This window comes from Rattus norvegicus, chromosome 12 (assembly GCF_036323735.1).
Source record: "Rattus norvegicus strain BN/NHsdMcwi chromosome 12, GRCr8, whole genome shotgun sequence".
Lineage (NCBI taxonomy): Eukaryota > Metazoa > Chordata > Mammalia > Rodentia > Muridae > Rattus > Rattus norvegicus.
In genome coordinates this window covers 46,357,792-46,375,701 of record NC_086030.1, presented here as the reverse complement: position 1 = coordinate 46,375,701, position 17,910 = coordinate 46,357,792, and the positions used below count along the sequence as shown (strand labels likewise).

General features: G+C 50.6%; 1 protein-coding gene across 21 annotated transcripts in view; it reads left to right on the top strand.

Annotated features, from left to right (window-relative positions):
- Nucleotides 1–17,910, top strand: part of Cit (citron rho-interacting serine/threonine kinase) — a 161,762-nt gene that overhangs the window by 49,941 nt on the left and 93,911 nt on the right. For 19 of the 21 annotated variants that reach the window (XM_039089826.2, XM_039089825.2, XM_039089824.2 and 16 more), the window contains one exon: nt 12,862–13,045. The exons of 1 other annotated variant lie outside the window; for it this stretch is intronic. In XM_039089826.2, coding sequence (XP_038945754.1) covers nt 12,862–13,045 — 184 coding nt within the window. Of the gene's footprint in view, nt 1–12,478; nt 12,772–12,861; nt 13,046–17,910 lie in introns of those variants that run through there. One more of the 21 variants, XM_039089829.2, reaches the window with a different exon arrangement.

Genomic DNA, 17,910 nt, shown 5'->3' with positions numbered 1-17,910 from the left:
GATTTCCACTGGATCAGTTCTGAGATAAGAGAATGCTTTTCCGTGGAGAAGATGGGAGATGGTAACAGATTTGTCAGGGAACCCAGAAATGGGAGTTCCCCCCACCATTCAGCTCTTGCTCGCTCGCTGAAAGCCCTTTCATAAACAAGCAGGCATGGAGATGATTTGGCCGGCGATTCAAAATTATATTAAACATCTGGGACTCTGTTCGGCAGCCAACTCTCCAATCAATTCTGTGAAGAGTGCTGATTGCATTTATGCTCATCTTCTGAGGGTGAAGGTTGGCTAGAACCAAAGGGGAAGCCACAGGAGATGACAGCATTGAGGACAAAGCGGCAGCACAGGTGGTCAGCGGCTGAGGCTTGGGAATGTTTTCCCACGTGTTACTTCAGAGACAATGACTACAGCCAGTGTTTTGCACCCTGGTGTTGGATACCCAACTGCAGCACTCAGAGTTGGAGACCCCAGACAACCCTTCCCGACTCACAAAGGGATGTGTGCAAAAGACTGGCCCCTAGGCGTGAGTGCTCGGTAACCCTTGAGGCTAAAGTCTGTCCTTCCTACAGAAGACAGCTAAACTTTGCTTCATGGGCAGGCTGGCCTTGCTGCACAGCCCTCTGGGAGCAAGGACAAGAGCCAGTTGGGTGAGTGCCTGCCAAGTCCGGTTGTGGGCATCGAGAATAGGAGGCTCTGAGCTGGGACCTTAAAAGTCCTGCTTCCTAGTAAGCCGTGGCCAGTGACCGCTCAGCTCTGTGGAGTGCAGTGAACCCCTCCTCGTGCAGGGCGCGTTTGTCTAATTCTTGCGCCTCGCTTCACAGGAAGGCGGAGGCAGGGTAGCTGCTCCCTACCTAGGACAGGACAGAGAATAAATGACCTCCCCTCTAGCAGTTGGACACAGCTTTGTAGAGGAGTGGGAGACAAACAGAGTCCATGAGTACAGTTTAAACCTGGATATGCATATAACACATGAAGTCAGCACCAGACTTAAGACGAACAAACCCATCACTCCCAAAGCGTATGAATTAGGATTGTAGGCCTTTTCTCCTCTAGCCCCAGGACCCTCCATGGTCCTCCCTGACCACACCCTGACCCCTCCCTTTTGTCTTTCCTCATCCCTTCCTTTGTCCCTAGCAATGACAGAGCTGACCTCGAGCATGGTGGGTAGTGGAGCTTATATATTCTGGAGTTGATGTAAACTGAATCAGTCACTCAGTGTGTCCGCCATCTCTTACCCCACACTGTTCTCAAGTTCCTCCTGCTGAGGCGAGGTCCCCAGTTCACCGCTTCTTACTGTTGGGGTGGGTTGTCGGTCTCCTCACCGCCACTGGGCATTTGGGTTGTCTCCAGGTTTTTGCTCCTGGAACATGATTGGTTTTATCACATGGGCATCGGTTGTCAGACGCATGTCTTCATTTCTTTCTCTGGTCTTCTCTGGTCTAAACAGGGTTGGAGGAGTGGTCAAACCAAATGGTACACATGTTTACCTTTCAAAGGGGACACCAACCTTGTCCAGGGCATTCGTTCCATTTTACAGCCTTGGCAACAACGCCCGTGAGACTCACTAGTCCTCCGAAGGGTGGGACCCAGAGCCGCTTTGTCTCGGGATGCAGTCAGCTGTGGAGATGGGCCTGAATTGCCTCCCCCACCGTCCTGAGGTCTGGGGTGGATGACTCGGCTGGTAAAGCACGTGTCTCGGGGTGACCTGAGCTTAGACCCCAGCTTGATGTAAAAAGCGACTCCTGTCATCCCAGTGCCGGGGAGGTGGAGACAGGAGGATCGCCAGAGTACGCAGGCCAACCAGTCCAGTCCACCAGGATTAGTGACAGACTCTGCTTCAAAAACTAAGGTGGAACGTGATTAAGGAAGAAACTGGGCATTGAACACACACACACACACACACACACACACACCCCTGTACCCACAATCACATATACCCAAATACAGCACACACATGAGATCCTCTAAACATTCATATGTACATGGTCTCTCTCTCTCTCTCTCTCTCTCTCTCTCTCTTCCTCTCTCTCTCTCTCTCTCTCTCTCTCTTCCTCTCTCTCTCTCTCTCTCTCTCTCTCTCTCTCTCTCTCACACACACACACACACATACACACACAGTCTTGGCATTGACTTGAAAAGAAACCATGCCATCCATCCTTAGGACACGCCCACAGCCTGTGTCGGCTCCCTCACTCAGCAGGGATAGACAAGTTTGGAGCTTACTCTTCGGCTCCTGGCAAAGTTCGCTCCCCTGGCCCCCATCAAGGAACAATGAAAACACTGCAGTGTCTCGAAACACACCAAACGCGTAACAGTGCATGAGCTCACATTGATGCCAGGAGGAAAGGTCATTGGTCACTCCTCGAGGAGCCGAGGCCCCTACTTCACTTTTCTTTTTTCTTTTTTTTAAAAGATTTATTCATTTATTATATATAAGTGCACTGTCTCTGTCTTCAGACACACCAGAAGAGGACATCGGATCCCATTACAGATGGTTGTGAGCCACCATGTGATTGCTGGGACTTGAACTCAGGACCTCTGGAAGAGCAGTCAGTGCTCTAAACACTGAGCCATCCCTCCAGCCCCGCCCTGTCTTTCTCTTTGAGTGTGTTGATGGGCTAGTGAGTGTGAGGTGAGAAAGAGCGTCTGAAGACCACCTTCTGGCACTTAGGAAGTAAATGGCTCAGAGATAATGACCACTTTGGATGTAGAGCCCATCAGGTGGAAGACCGGAGAGAACTTGCTGGTGGGGATCTGGGTGGCATCAAACTCAGGGACCAATTTTACACATCACAAGAAGTGAGGTCAGGGGCTCTGTGCTCCAGAGTGTCATGTGACAGCGAGTTGACAACCCATCCTTGGTGATGCTCACGGAAAAAAAAAATGCACACAAACACTCAGAAGGCCCCCGGTTTATCTGTCAATCAACAAGAAACACCTTACATGATGCTCTAAGGAAACCGGCCGCCAAGTCTCGAATGTGAGAAATTCTGCAAGGTTCCACAGACAAATACATTCTTTTTCCTCTAAAGGCAGAAGAGTGCAGGTTAAAAGAGACATCAAACACATCAGGACCCGAGCCTGCTGGTTTGTGGCCTAAATAAAAGGCATCTTTTCAAACATGTGGGGAAAGTGGGCAGTTTGTCACGGTGGGTGTGGTAGAGTCCCTGTGTCTTTTTTTTTTTTTTTTTTTTTTCCGGAGCTGGGGACCGAACCCAGGGCCTTGCGCTTGCTAGACAATCGCTCTACCACTGAGCTAAATCCCCAGCCCTTTTTTTTTCTTTAAGCACTATAATACATCTATGTATGTGTGTTTTTGTATGTGCATGTGTGCGTGCGTGATGTCCATTCCACGGTGCATGTGTAGAGCTCAAAGGACAAAGAGAAAGGAAGAAGAGACAGGAGGGAGAGGGAGAGAAGCCATGGCAGGAGAATATGGCGGGTGACGTTAAGATTCCACACTGTGGGCTGGAGAGATGGCTCAGCGGCTAAGAGCACTGACTGCTCTTCCAGAGGTCCTGAGTTCAAATCCCAGCAACCACAAGGTGGCTCACAACCATCTATGATGATGTCTGACGCCCTCTTCTGGTGTATCTGAAGACAGCTACAGTGTACTTATATATAATAAATGAATAAATCTTTTTTTTTTGTTTTTTTTTTTCGGAGCTGGGGACCGAACCCCGGACCTTGCGCTTCCTAGGTAAGTGCTCTACCACTGAGCTAAATCCCCAGCCCCATGAATAAATCTTAAAAAAAAAAAAAGATTCCACACTGTACCTTACAGGTTGTCACAGATGTTTTTAAGGGATGGATGTGTATTGGGTTTTGTATGTTTAGGTGGGCAATTATATCTTATCAATTGGATCTAAGGTTACTGTGTTGTGTGTTCTTTTATGTGACAGTTTGCGTGTAGGAAAGTGAGCTGTGACGTGGGTATTAGGGACTGAACCCCAGTCCCCTGAAAGAGCAGCCAAAGCCCTCATCTGCTGAGCCATCTCTCCAGCCTGATTTTTTTTTTAAACTTTATGAGTACACTGTGACTGTCTTCAGACACACCAGAAGAGGGCGCCAGATCCTACTACAGATGGCTGTGAGTTCCTGGGAATTGAACTCAGGACCTCTGGAAGAGCAGTCAGTCCTCTTAAACACTGAGCCATCCTGCCAGCCCTCCCCCCACCCCCTTTTAAATTTTAACTATCTATGTGTAGGGGGTGCACTTGTTTGTGTTGGTGTGTGCACATGTGCGTGTAGGTGCCTGTAGAGGCCAGAAGAGGGCGTCAGATGCTCTAGATCCAGAGTTACAGGTGGTTGTGAGCCACCAGATGTACGTGCTTGAAGCCCAACTGTGGTCCTTCGGAAGGGCCATGTGTTCTTAATGACTGTTCGTCTCCCCAGCCCCTAAGCACTTAATGTTAAGGAGACTCTGAGGAGGACTGTGGCCTCTGGGGGTAGAGTAGGTCAGAACACACAGATCCTGAGGTCCATGGCAATCACCACCTGAGGGCCGTTAGCGTGGTTGTTAGCCGGCAGGTGCCAGCATTCTTTAGACTGATCAATTGATGGCCGCTCATTTTCCTGTGCTAGCTTCCTTATTTATCTCAAAGACAGCATGGTAAAAAATTGATCACCAAAACAGTGTTACCTTAAAGTTTATTTCTGGCTCTTTGGGGAGTCGAAGGGATGAGGTCTCTCTCTTTTTTTTTAACTTAAGGCTGTCACAAACTGGTTGTTGTGCTCTGTCGGTCAGGTTGTCCTCACTACTCTGTGCCCCAAAGAGCGGAATTGGGGTGGGTCTGAGGCTCTAGGCAATGGGCTCTCTTCTCGTGGGCTGTTCTACAGTGTGTATTGGTGAGCTGGTTTCGTTTGCCCACCTCACTACTTCACTTCCTTACCTGCATTGTTCCCGTGAGAACTCAGGTAAAGCTGTCTTTCGAATCTCTCCCCTCCAGCCATTCTCTCTTAGGAAGAACCCATGCCTGGGTGTTTCTGGGATGCCTGCTGTCCATGTCCTCCCTCTGGAGTTGGTCCACACACACACACACCCCACCCCACCCCCAGTGTGCGGTTGTTTTTGTTGACTGTTACAGACCTGTCCATCTTGGGCACAGTTCTAGCACCGACCCCTTCCGGCCAGGAAAGTTTGCATCTGTGCAGTCCGCTAAGACTCCTCCTGATATTATCGTCAGTCCAGGGCTCCCTCTTCAAGGTCAGCTTTCCCCATGACTCTCTCCGGCCTCCACTCCAGCTACTGGCATTTTAAAGCCCTGCTCTTCCCCACTCCAGTTCACGAAGGTAGCTTTTAGCCAGCTCTTGAGAGTCCATCCCCTCCAGCACCCATAGCCCAACCGACCCCTTAGTGATGCAGATGGCTCCCTCCCTCTCACCAGCTCAGAGCTTCCTTTGAATCTTCCTTCCTAAGGATGTGCTTTGTCCATGGGGGGGGGGCATGGAGTGAACTGAAAGCATCTCTGATTGTAGCCCATTAGTTGAACATTATCAAGTGCTCACTGCCGGCCAGACAGGGTTCTGATTTGTGTCGTTATCACACCCTTTACTTATGCCTTTGTCCTTTGTGACAGGGCGCTTGCCACATGCAATTCAGTACAATATCTGTCAGTCACTCAGATGGATGATTAGAGTTAAGGAGTAGGCTTAGCCCCCTCGCTCTCTTTCCTTCTCTCTCTCTCTCTCTCTCTCTCTCTTTGGAGACAGTGTCTTGCTGTGTAGTCCTTGTCAGCTTTGTAACTCTTGGTTCTCCTGCCTCAGCCTCCTCAATTGTGGGAGCCACCTGGCTTTTCCTTTTTCTTCCTTTCTTGAAAGATACTGGTTCTTCATGACCAGATGAATACTCTGACGGATATCCTGACTGGAGTTTCATAAAAGTGGTGTGTTGCATGGAGTGACACATTAAGTCTGAGAAATTAGCCCACACCCCGGGTTTCTGTCAAGAATCCCTCCAACAGAATCCATATTAAACACTGACTAGGGGTGGCGGGGTGACGCTCTGATAGGTGTTCAGCCATGCGCAGCACATGCCAGCTCTTCCATAGCCCACAGGAGATTCCCCCACAGAGAGCTAGCACCAGTAGACCAAACCAAGACCATCTTATGTATGGCTGTAAAAAGCTATCAGTGGGAACAGAGAGCCCAGCAGGCCATGAGCCAGGAGGGCAAGGGCACACGCCTCTTACTTCACTGCTGTTTAAAAGAAAACAACAAACTTTCCTTCTAAAGCTTTTAATGAATGTCAGGATTAGAGAGAGGAGAGGGAAGGAGAAAGAGAGAGACATGGAAGGAGAGGGGATTTATAAAGGGAAATTTAGGTACAGCTCTTAAAATAGCCTTTGTTTCCAAGAGCCTTGTTCTGTCTTATAACTGGGGGTGGGGTGGGGCTCCCCTCAAAGTTACCTCTGCCACTAAGGAGAATGTGCCCGGCCACAACCTCAAACATGTCGGTTTGTTTTTAAAAACACGGGGAAAGTTTTCCCCATTTTTCTTGTGTTTTAATGTATGGGTTCGTATGTATTCATCATTAGTGTGGTGGGCATGTTGCGTGAAGAGAGCCGATGACACCATGACATCGAACCGGGAAATAGTCACATAGGTACTCATTAACATATTTTTCAGACAGAACAATCTTAACTTTAAAGCCTTCTCATTTGATCCAAACATCCAACACTCCCTTCGGCAAGGTCCAACCTAGAGCCATTCAGACATATATTTGCTCATGAAACATTCAGAGTACCTGCTACACGCTGGCAGTGTAGCACCACACGGAGTGCTGGGACAGTCAGCGTAAACGTAACACTGGTCATCAGGATTTCAGTGAGGTACTAATTCTTTTTTTTTTTTTTTAAAGTCAAACAGAAAATAGTTTATTTATATGTGTGAGTGAGTGAGTGTTTGTGTGAGTGTGTGTGTGTGTGTGTGTGTGTGTGTGTGTGTGTAGTGTGTGTGTGGTGTGGGTGCTACAGTGCAGCCATCTGTGAACATGCGGGAGTTGCAGAGCCACCTTCAGCAGTCAGTTCTCACTACGATCTTTTGAGGCAGGGTCTCTCTCGCTCCTGCTGCTGTGCTGTGCTCTGCAGGTCGCCTCACCTGGGAGCTTGTTGGTGTTCTCCTGTAGCCATCCCTCTATCCCTCACAGGAGAGCCGAGAGAGTGTATGTGGTCCTGGAATCTGAACTCTGAGTTGTTGGGTTCCCATGGCAAGCATTTCCCACTGAGCTCTCTCCAGCCTTATCCTCCCCTCCCAAAGTGTATAAAGGCCAACAAACCAAACAGAACCAAAACATTTCCATGGAGCATAAGAAGTCCAGGAACTATTCCCTGCTTCCTGCCTCTCCCATCAGTGTGGTGTCCTACACGTAGGCTTTGGGCTTGTGCTGGGGTGGGGAGTGGGGGTGGTGGTGGTGGTGGTGGTTTGTTTTTTGTTTCCATATGTATCAGAAGTTCACTGAAGGGAGACTACAGAGGGGTATGCCACACCTCTCCTTTGGCTTGGCTTCAAGAGGGCAAGAGAGGACCCGGGCTGAGGTGAGCTTGTGGGTGGCCTTTGTGGGAGCATGCTCTCTTGGCTGAGTGAAGCTCAAGCAATGGAGGGCTGGCAGCCCGCCCCCTTCCATATGCTGCTCTCTGGGATCCCATCCCTCGCGGTTACTCCCTGTGGTCATCAAACGGTTTCCTGGGTGCCAGAGGGTGATGGGTGCGTCATCTTCCGTGCTGACAGTGGCGTAGTTTCCACCTAAGAGGGGCCGCTAGGCTGTCCTGTCGTCCTGTCTAATGGACGTATCCAGACCCCACAGTGTTGTTTTAGGATGAAGTATCCTGGTGTTAAACCTTTTCATTCTCTGAGTGTCTCAGGACTCCAGTGCCTTCCATCTCCCTGCCGCCACGGGGTGGTCTACAGGAACTCCCCGAGCTAGGTGCCTGTGAATCACCTAGGGTGGGGCTGGGCTGGGAGCCTTGCTAGCCAGCTGACCTTCTGAGCCTGCCTCTACAGAGAGAGCACACTCTTCAGGTCTCACCTGCGGGTCACTGAGCTTTTCCTCGGCTCTGTTTAACCTACTGACCTGGTTTCCCTTCTGTGATAAACAGCCGGACAGTGGCAACTTTAAGGGAGGGAAAGATTTATTCAGCTCATGTTTCTACCTTACAATCCACCACTGCAGGGGCATTGAGGCACGAGCTTGGAGCAGCCAGTCACGTCACGTGCACAGCCACGAGCAGAGAGAATGTGCATGTATGTGCTGCTGCTCAGGTCATGTCTCTTATGCAACTCAGGGCCCTAGACCCAGGGACTAGGGCCATCCGTTTTAGGCTGGGGCTCCTTACATCCACCATCAATGAACGTAATCCGGAGAACCCCTCAGGCTAGCCTGATTTGGACAGTCTCTCATTGTGACTCTTCCCAGGTGGCTCTGAATTGTGTGACGTTGACACTTAGATCCACATTTAACGTTCAGTGAGTTTTCAACTTTACATGTTTTTTCTCTCTTTTTTTTTTTTTTTTTTTTTTTCGGAGCTGGGGACCGAACCCAGGGCTTCCGCTTGCTAGGCAAGCGCCCTACCACTGAGCTAAATCCCCAACCCCTAACTTTACACGTTTTTAAAAGCATTTTACCATGTGTGCATCTGTGTGTGTGTGTGAGCGTGGCTACAGGCCTCCGGCAGCTGGAGTTACAGGTGGTAGTGAGCTGCTGGCTGTGGGTGTGGGATCGAGTGATCTTGAATCCTCTGCAAGAGCAGCAAGTGCTCTTTACCTCTGAGCCATCTCTCTGGTCCCTGTTGTAAACTTTAAATTCAGTAACAAGACCTTACCCTTCTGGATCCCTTTCAGATGTTCTCGGCTCCCCATCCTTGGGTTAGAATGCTGACTGACTTCTGTGCTACAGCAATAGGTACTCTACTCTCTGCTCTGCTTTGTTTTTGCAGAGTCTCACTGCATAGCCCTGGCACACACTGAACTCACAATTTCCTTGCCCTAGCTAGGTTTCTGGTGTGTGCAGTCTGCCTGTCCCTTCAGGTCCCTTACCTCCTCGCCCCGGCATGTTCTGAGGACGCTCTAGAACTCCTGGTTTGCAGACTATGGGGACACACCAGTGCAGCTGGCTTAGCTGCTCTTAGGCTTCAGAGAGCTGGCTCTCTCCCCGCAGTCCCAGGTTCACTCTCTGTGGAAGAAGGGTAGTCCTCTTGCATGTCCTGGGTGGAGTGTGTTCACATGCTCTCTCCACTTGTGTGTGTGCCGCTATCCATGTTCAATTTCCATAGTTCTAGCTCCCGTTGCACTACACACGTAGCCAGGCTGCCCCCATTGCAGTTTCTAAGTAACCACTGAGCTCTTCCCTTCTAAAGGGCCTGGATAAGGGGGTGGGCATCCTCAATCCTGCCTGGGGGGGGGGGTTCACTCATTTCTGGGACACTTCTTTAGCTTTGAGATCGTGGCTTTTGATGTTGTGTGAATGCAGCCCCAGAAACCCTTGTTTGTAGAAGATCCTGTTCTGGCAGAGGTTGACCATCTAGCCTGCTTTTAATCTGTGCTATGAGTCCTCCTCTCTCACCTTGAAAATTATCTGACCCTCTTTCTTCATGTATTCCTTCCCCTTGGTGCTGAGGATTGAACTCAGGGTCTTGCCCATGCTAGGTAGCACTGAACAATACTCTCAGCCTTGTGTGTGTGCGTGTGTGTGTGTATGCATGTGTGCGTGTGTGCTTGTGTACATGTGCATGCAAATGTGTGCTTCTGCATGTGGAGGCCAGTGGACAATCTCGGGTGTCATTTCTTAGGTACCATTCACCTTTAAAAAAATGGCAACCATGTTTTCTGTATGTGGTTTTGTCTTCGTGTGTGCCCGATGCTGGTGGAGACCAGAAGAGGGCGGCAGCTCCAAAGGTGGAGACACAGATGCATCTGAGCTGCCATGTGGATGGCAGAAATTGGACCACCATCCTGGAGGGTAGAAAATGCCCTTAACCACAGAGCCACCTCTTTAACTACTCTCCTTTCTCTTTCTGTGCCGTGATCTCGCCCTGGCCTTGGGCTCCCAGTGTAGGCCAGGCTGGCTAGCCAAGGAATGCCAGAGACTCTCCCACCTCCGAGGCTCAGCTCGGCCCTGGTGAGGAGTCTGTACCATCCTGCTTGGCTTTATTTATTTGTAACCTGTGGGGATCGAACTCGTGCCCTTACATTTGCTGAGCAAGCGCTTACCAGCTGACTCAACTCTCCGACCTCCCACATCACCCAGAGACTGAGTCTCACGAAGTTCCTTGAGCTCATCCTCTGTAGCCCAGGCAGGCCCTCTTCCTGTCATCCCCCTGCCTCGGCCTCCTGAGTGACTGGATGGCAGGCCGGTGCTGGCAGCCCGAGCCTCTTTTCTAATCTTGACCACATTAATGCTTTGAGCATGGCAGAGTTTTACAGATGAGCCTTATTTTATAGTACAGAAATTCAAAAATCATAATTACTTCACCGAGGGTGGCTCCTACCTCTCTATTAATCATCCTCCTCACACAGAAATGGAATTCTATTTTAGTCTCCTACAGATAAATTAGTCTATAGTGGAAAGGGATTCAACTTGTGCGAGGAATTAACCGCTATGATAGAATTAACACAAACATTCACCTTGGTGTGCCTGTGCTTTGTATAGCAGAGACTGACTACTCAAGGCAGATGCCGCGCTGTCTCACTGGACTCCGCCACATCACGTACTGTATGCCGGCAGTGATAACGGCCACAGGTCACCTTCATGGGTGTTTACTATATTGGAGAAGCCATGCTAAGCACCTTGCATAGATTCACCTGGCAGCCAGGTGCCGTGGGGGTGCACCTGTGAGCCCAGTGCCCTGGAAGCAGAGGCAGGGGAATCACAAGTTTGAGGCCAGTCTTCACTGCTTAGGGACACTCTTTCAAAACCAGAAATGACCTCGCCACCAGCTCCCTCAGTGCCTACAGAGGTTGAGTGCCTGTCCCAGGATCACAGAGCTGGAGCGGGTGAAATTGGGAGCCAGTTCAGATTACAAGCCCCGAGCCATCGGCCACCATGCTCCTGTATCTGAGTCTCCCACATATTTCCATCAGTGACTTCCCCGTCACTATCTGGCTTTCCTTATCTTGGGATGGAAACACTTCTTTTGATCCTCATACATTGTAATTTCTGTATTTCAGTTTTAGTCATTGACCATGCATTGGGTGAGCATGGTCAGGTCGGGTTTGTACCCTGGTTGATGTGAACCCCTGCTTTCAGCTCCAGTTCCCCTCCCATAAGCTAATGTTTAAAGCATTAAGCCTGGATCTGACTCCAGCAGGGAAGAGAGAGCAGCTTGGAGGTGTTAGATAATTCTCTGCTAGTGCACATTCTACATTCTCTGATCTTCTCTTTCCACCTCACCTCCGTGCACTTGAAGCTCTGAGACTGTTCTTTTGCATCTCCCAAAAGCATCCACCCGCCCCTCCGTGTTCACCTCTCTCTCCTCCGCACCCCTCTGTCACCTCCATTTACTTCTCTGCCACCACTTTGTCTGTTGTCCTCGGGGAGGCTTCAGCTACAGCTAGATCTCTTTGAGTATGAAGACTCAAATACTGCTCACTTACCCGGCACAGAAAACTGTTCGGAAAACAAGAGGTTAAAAGAGAAGTCTGGACCGTGAAGGGCTGTGACAACTGTCCTAGGGGGAGCTCTAGCGAGCCCTGGTGGGCAGTGACTCATGCTGCTCCGTCACTCAGATCGGCATTGGCCCCTGCCACGCAGGCGGCCAGGTGGGGTTACCGCCAGAGCGCGGCGCACTGAGGAGTGGGGAGGTGGGAGCATGCAGCCTGCACTGCGGGGGATGTGATGCCGGCTTGCCAACTTCCCCCTGCCTGGTCCACTGCGGACGCCCCAGCCTGCAACCATGGTAACACTTCTGACTGGATATGCCCCTGGGAGCCCCCCACGATGGGCAGCCTCCTGGTGACTGATGGACAGCTGATCACACGCCTGAGTGAGGGAGCCTAGTAGGTCTGCAGGCAGCAGAGACGATGTGATTCTACCCCCCCACCCCCCAGCTGGGAGTCATGCCATAAGGAGGTAGGAGCCTTGCCACAGATGTGAGTCTGTGGGTCTCTGTATCCCTGCACTGGTGCTGGGTGCCGAAAATCTGCAACTTTATTTGGCTCTCTTTTGATTATGCTGGTTGAACTGCGGAGGATTCTATGGGCAGGGTTGTGTTGGGGGTGGGGGAGTGGGAGGGAGAGATAATGAACTAAAAAACAAAAAGTGGTTAATAGGATCTCTGAGTAGACTCATCGGGCTATGAATGAACCAGACTGCAGTGGTGACCGACCCAACAGTGGTGTGAGGCTTCCTAAGCCTGCCGGCCTGTTCTCTCCCCTCATTCTGGCTAAGTCATGAGACATGCTTGTCTTCTATCCGACAGCCGTGCATATCTCTAACTATTAATCATTTAGACCTGTCTGGAAGAGGGGTTCAACGGGCTTAGGTCATCGGGCACCCTGGTATTCCAGCTGTCATGGGGGGGAAGACGGCTGGAAATAATGAGGCAGCAGCTGCCCGCTCGGGTGAGTTGCCCAAGTGCTTCGGTAGGATCCGAGTGACCTGTCTGAGTTTATCTTTCACCTCACCCACTGCCCCGAGAGGCAAGCTGTCTGCGGATTGGTGGCCATGTTGGCAGCGAAGGGGTTAATCTCTTGTTGCTGTAGGAGCAGAGGCTGGGTCTGCCTGCGCTAGGAGCTGGGTTGAAAGCAGGCGCTGCAGTGCTGTCTCCAAACGCCTAAGGAGTAAGGCGCTTTTTTTTTTACCCCCTCTGCAACAGTGTGGAATTCGTCTGAATTTTTCTCTCCCCCCTTTCTTGTTTTTCTTTTAACCAGCTCCTCCCCCCTTCGTTCCCACCCTCAAGTCTGACGATGACACCTCCAATTTTGATGAACCAGAGAAGAATTCGTGGGTTTCATCCTCTCCGTGCCAGCTGAGCCCTTCGGGTTTCTCGGGCGAAGAGCTGCCCTTTGTGGGGTTTTCATACAGCAAGGCACTGGGGTATCTTGGTAGATCTGAGTAAGTGACGGGGACTCTCTGGGGGACTTGCATGGATGCCCGCACGGCAGGCACACAGAGCCAAAGGTGCTGGTGCTGTGCTGTGCTGGTGGGAAGGTTGGGGGAGTGCGTCGGAGGGAAGCCTCTGGGCTGCCTATTTGGGGCTCGTGGGGCTGGACTGTTAATGTTCTGTTCTGCATGCCATGCTAGGTGCCTGCTCCTGCCCGCGGCATCCTAACAGTCAGCTGGGTACTTTGGGTTAGTTTTTTCTATCTTTAGTCTTATTTAGAGGGAGGAGAGAGTGGGAGATTTCTAGCAGTGCAGATCCTTGGTTAAAGGGGAATCTTGGATGAGTTAAACTGAGCTGTCTGTCCATCCATCTCAAGAGGGCGGCTGGCTGGGATCCTGGCTATATTGGAAGGATCCTAAACAGCAAACAGCGTGTCTCACAGCCGAACGGGTTCCCGAGGGTTTAACCGAGCTGCAAGTGGCTGAACCGAGCTCTAGCAGAGATGGTGCTCGGCTCCTGTCCAAGTATGCTGCAAGATCAGGGATCCGGCAGCGGAGCCATTCGGAGCAGGGAGAGAGCACTGGCCTCCAGAAGCCCCGCTCCTTCCTGTGAGCCCCCAGGAGGGAGTGCGAGGTGGCCGGCTACTGAAACCCTAAACAAACTAGGCAGCTAGACCGAGAAATGGAGATGTTCTGTAACCCTCTCGACCTGTCTGATAGGAAGCAAGCTGGGGCTTGCTTGAAGGGTCCTGATTCCCAGACTCCCAGAATCTATGTAAAACATAGCTGCCTTGGGATGTGGGAGCCCCATGACATTCCTGTTTTTCAGGGGGGCAGTTTCCCCTAGGAAGATCTCAGACCAGCTACGCTGTCCTTTAGATTCCTTGGCTCCCTCGCACTGAGGCTCTTGGGGGCAATGCTGGGTAACTAGTTACTGCCCACTTAGGAGAACACATTTTCTTTTTAATTCTCATTGGTAGAATGAGAATTACCTGTTTGGTGTGTTTGTAGTTTAGATATTGATTTGAAGGGATGCGATATTGGTTCCTGGACAGTGTCTCCCCACAGGTACAATTTTGAGGTCCTTAAAAAGATAGTAGATTTTTCAAAGAGAATCGAGCATTTGATATAAGCCGGGAGAGTGTGGGCTGTTCTTGATTTTTGACAGGGCCTCCTTTTACAATGAGAGATGCCAGGGTAGGCTTTCTTTCTTACCTTGCCCGCGGTCTGGGTTTAAAATCTAGGTGGGTGCTGGCATTATTAGGTCTGCCTTTCTTGCCGATCTAACCACCAAAAGCAGCCCGGAGGATGGCAGAAAAGGCAAAAATCTAACTCGCTGTGGAATGTGCCATCAGTCAGAATTGCTGTGGTCTAAGCAGGGCTAGGAGGTCTGGCGCTGTTTATCAAGGACCCAGGCAGGAGTGGAGGCCCAGTGGAGGAGGGTGCATACTTAGTGGGCAGTGTAACCTTGACACAAGAGGCACACTGAAGGTCACAGATCCGGTCTAGGAGGAGAGGTGTGCTCATCTGGTTAGCAATGGGCTAGGTGTGTTGAGAGAAAGCTGTCTGAGGGTGTTGATCAGTGATCTCAAAAACCTGGGAGGCCTGTGGGGGTGGGGGTGAGCTTTCAGGAGCAAAGATGGGGGGATAATGCGAGGGACAGGCACCGTGGCCACTCAGAGACAGTGTGATTAATTGCTTGTTGTTCAGAAAGACTAATTGCATCCTTCTGCTTCTCAGAAAGCTTGGTAAAGGGAGGTCTGTCACAGGGACATCTCAGCGTTAGGGCCCAGGCACCGGATCGTTGACTGAATTTACTCCCGAGCCTTTCCCCCGCCCCGGAACGCTGTTGCTTTCTGATTTCCAGGGTTTGCCGTCTCACCTTTGACTGTGCAAACCCCATCCCTAATGCATCAGGGGAGCTCGCTTGTGCCCCAGCAGAATGTTTAATAAGATCCTCACAGAAATAAGATTCCTCATAACAGAGCCGTGCGTTTGTTATCTGGAAGATGTAACTGGAGGCCTCTTAACCTTTGGGGAACTTGATGCTTTTTCCTTGGCAATTCAGGGCCAGGAGCAGGAGCTCCTGTTCTTTGCCAGGGATGGCTGGGTGGGTGGAACCTGCAGCCGCAGCCTAGAACCCCGCCCACCTGTTGGTTGTAGGTGACCCCCGGGCATGTTGGATCAGAGTTAATTGGGAAGCCAGTGAGAGAGACTCAGAGAGATTGCCAGGGGCGCCTGCAGCTTCATAGATGGAACTGGTGCTGTGGTCTCCGGGCACCACCTTTGCCCTGTCGTGACCCCACTTTTTCCCTGGGTTTTCCTACTCTGGCCTCCCCTTTCTAACACCAGGCTTTTATTTACGCCATGCTCTTCACAGCACCGAGGAAACCACACATCCTACTCCACGCCGCGCCAGGGAATGGACCCCATACTTGTTAGCGGGGAACTGAATGAAACATTCGGAGGTGGAGCTGAATGAGCGAGTGCTTTCCACGGAGACTGTGGCCTCAGGAGTGATTCATGTCTCTGTGTTCCGGTCGCTCCTCACGTGTCCGGGTCTTTCTCTTTTCGCAAGGGACCCCAGACTATTTCAGAGCCAGCCACAGCGCATTTCTAGGTTCCGATTCATCAAGAAGCCGGTCTCGGTGTGCCGGTGACTGAGGCGTAGGGCGAGTTCCTTGATGCCCAAGTTAAGAGGCAGGGGGGCTTGGTGAGAAGCAGAACTGTTTGGTTGGTTGTCTCTGTGAAGTTAGCTTTATAGAGCATCCACACCAGTAACTCTTTTCCTGTCCTCCCACCCCCAAGCGGAGCTGTGCATTGAACCAGGGCCTTGTCTGTGCTGAGCGAGCGCTCTATCTCTGTGACCATTGAGCGACACTACTCTTCCCAACCCGGTTACGTTTTGCTCAACAAGAGCCCAGGTCCTGTTCCCACGCTTGAGTGCCTTGATCCGCTATTTGCTGTACAATAGTAGGGTAGAAATGAATTCTTAAGTGGAAGGTTTAAAAATACCACGGATCCCCAGCACTGTGACTGTGTGTGTGTGTGTGTGTGTATGTGTGTGTGTGTATGTGTATGTGTGTATGTGTGTATGTGTGTGTATGTGTATATGTGTGTGTATGTGTGTGTGTATGTGTGTGTGTGTGTGTGTGTGTGTGTGTGTGTGCATGCGCGCATGCGCGCACGCCAGTCAGCGCAGGATGAGTTGCTTTATGTCCAGCTGCCTCATTGTCCTGGGTCAAGTCAGGGTGTCTCTACAAGGCGATGTGACCTTGATGAGGCTGGCTTTGTGGGTTTGAGGGTTGGGTCCAAGTGAGCTGTCTTGGGAAGGGCGCTTTCTTCCTTCTGGCATCCGGTGGCACTTTCCTTTGAGTGGATCTAGAGATACGGGGATTGAACCATCCCTTCGGACATGGCAGAAGGTTAGATGGCCAGTTTTCAGCGCCTCTTTCAGGGTTGGGGGTTGTTTACATGGTAATGTCCCCTATGGTAACATGGAAACCAGCATACCTTTTTAAAGGCTTCTAGGAGGATAGCACGGAACAGAAAGCATTTACTCTAATACCTGGTATTTGAAAAGGCCTAGTGACGGTCTCCTGTTCTGTTTCTTGCTATTTCTGACACACCAGTCTATATTTATGTAGAACTCTTCCATATGTCGTAAGAGATCATGGCAAGGACGCAGCAGTAATTAGGGAGTTCCAAGTGTGGCCAGACCCACACTGAGGTCTCCAGGTCTTGGGAGTTTTTCTCCTGGAAATGCTTAAATGTCCTGGCCAACTGCAAGAGTTAACATTCTGTTGACAAGAAGTGTTCTTTGTAGAGGAGTAGATTAGAGGACAGAAGGACAAGAGTAAGTCCCAGATGCGCACCTTCCCATCAGGGTGACTCCGTCAAAGCCGGTTTGTTGAAATAGTTCACAGAGCTGAGCAGGCACATTAGCTGTGGCATAAGGATAAATGAACAAGACAGAGTCTCAGGGAGCACTTATAGAGTGAGGCCAACTCAGGCTTCCCTGCTAATGAGCAGTGATGATCTTTCTTGGAATGCTGGTCCATTGCCCTGAGCATGCCCTCATGGTCTCAGCACAGGACGCTGTGGGGAGCACTTGGTGACTATGCTTGCTCCAATCGAGCTCACCCATACACCGATGGAGGATGGGTGCTGGGCCTCAGCTCTGTAAAAGACGGTGGATTCTGGACAGAGGGGAGGTAGAGAGGGACAGCGGGTTTTTGTAGCCTGGTCTCCAGTGGATTCTGGTCGGAAGGGAGGTGGAGAGGGATGGAGGGTTCTCGAAGACTGGTCTGGCACGCAGGGCACCCAGTCTCTGGTTCCATTCTCAGCCCTGCACACAGATGAGCTTGCTCAACACAGCCACCCAACCTTTCTCCCACCTTACCTTCAGAGTCTCTTGACCACCGCACTATGACACTGCACCCAGGTTCACATGCTTGTCTGAAGTAGGCTCCATGTGGGGGAATGAAGAGCCGTGAAGCTGGGTGGGGTAGGTATGAAGGGAGATGGCATGCAGGTCAAAGTGTTGCTTTTGGTTTTGGCCTTTATGGGTTTGTTGAGTAGGTGGCCCTCATAGGTTTAGACTTCTTCTCACTTAGAGACATTACCTGCTGTGGCTGTGTGTGCGCATGTGTATATGTATGTGCATATATGTGTATATGTGTTTATGTGTATGTACTTATGTGTATGTGTGTGTATGTATATAGGTGTGTGTGTTTGTATGCTGTGTCTGTGTGTATACTTGTGTGTGTGTATGTGTATATATGTATGTCTATGTGCGTATGTGTATATGCATGTGTGTATGCTTATGTATATACTTGTGTATGTGTGTGCATGTGTGTTTGTGTATGTGTGTGTAT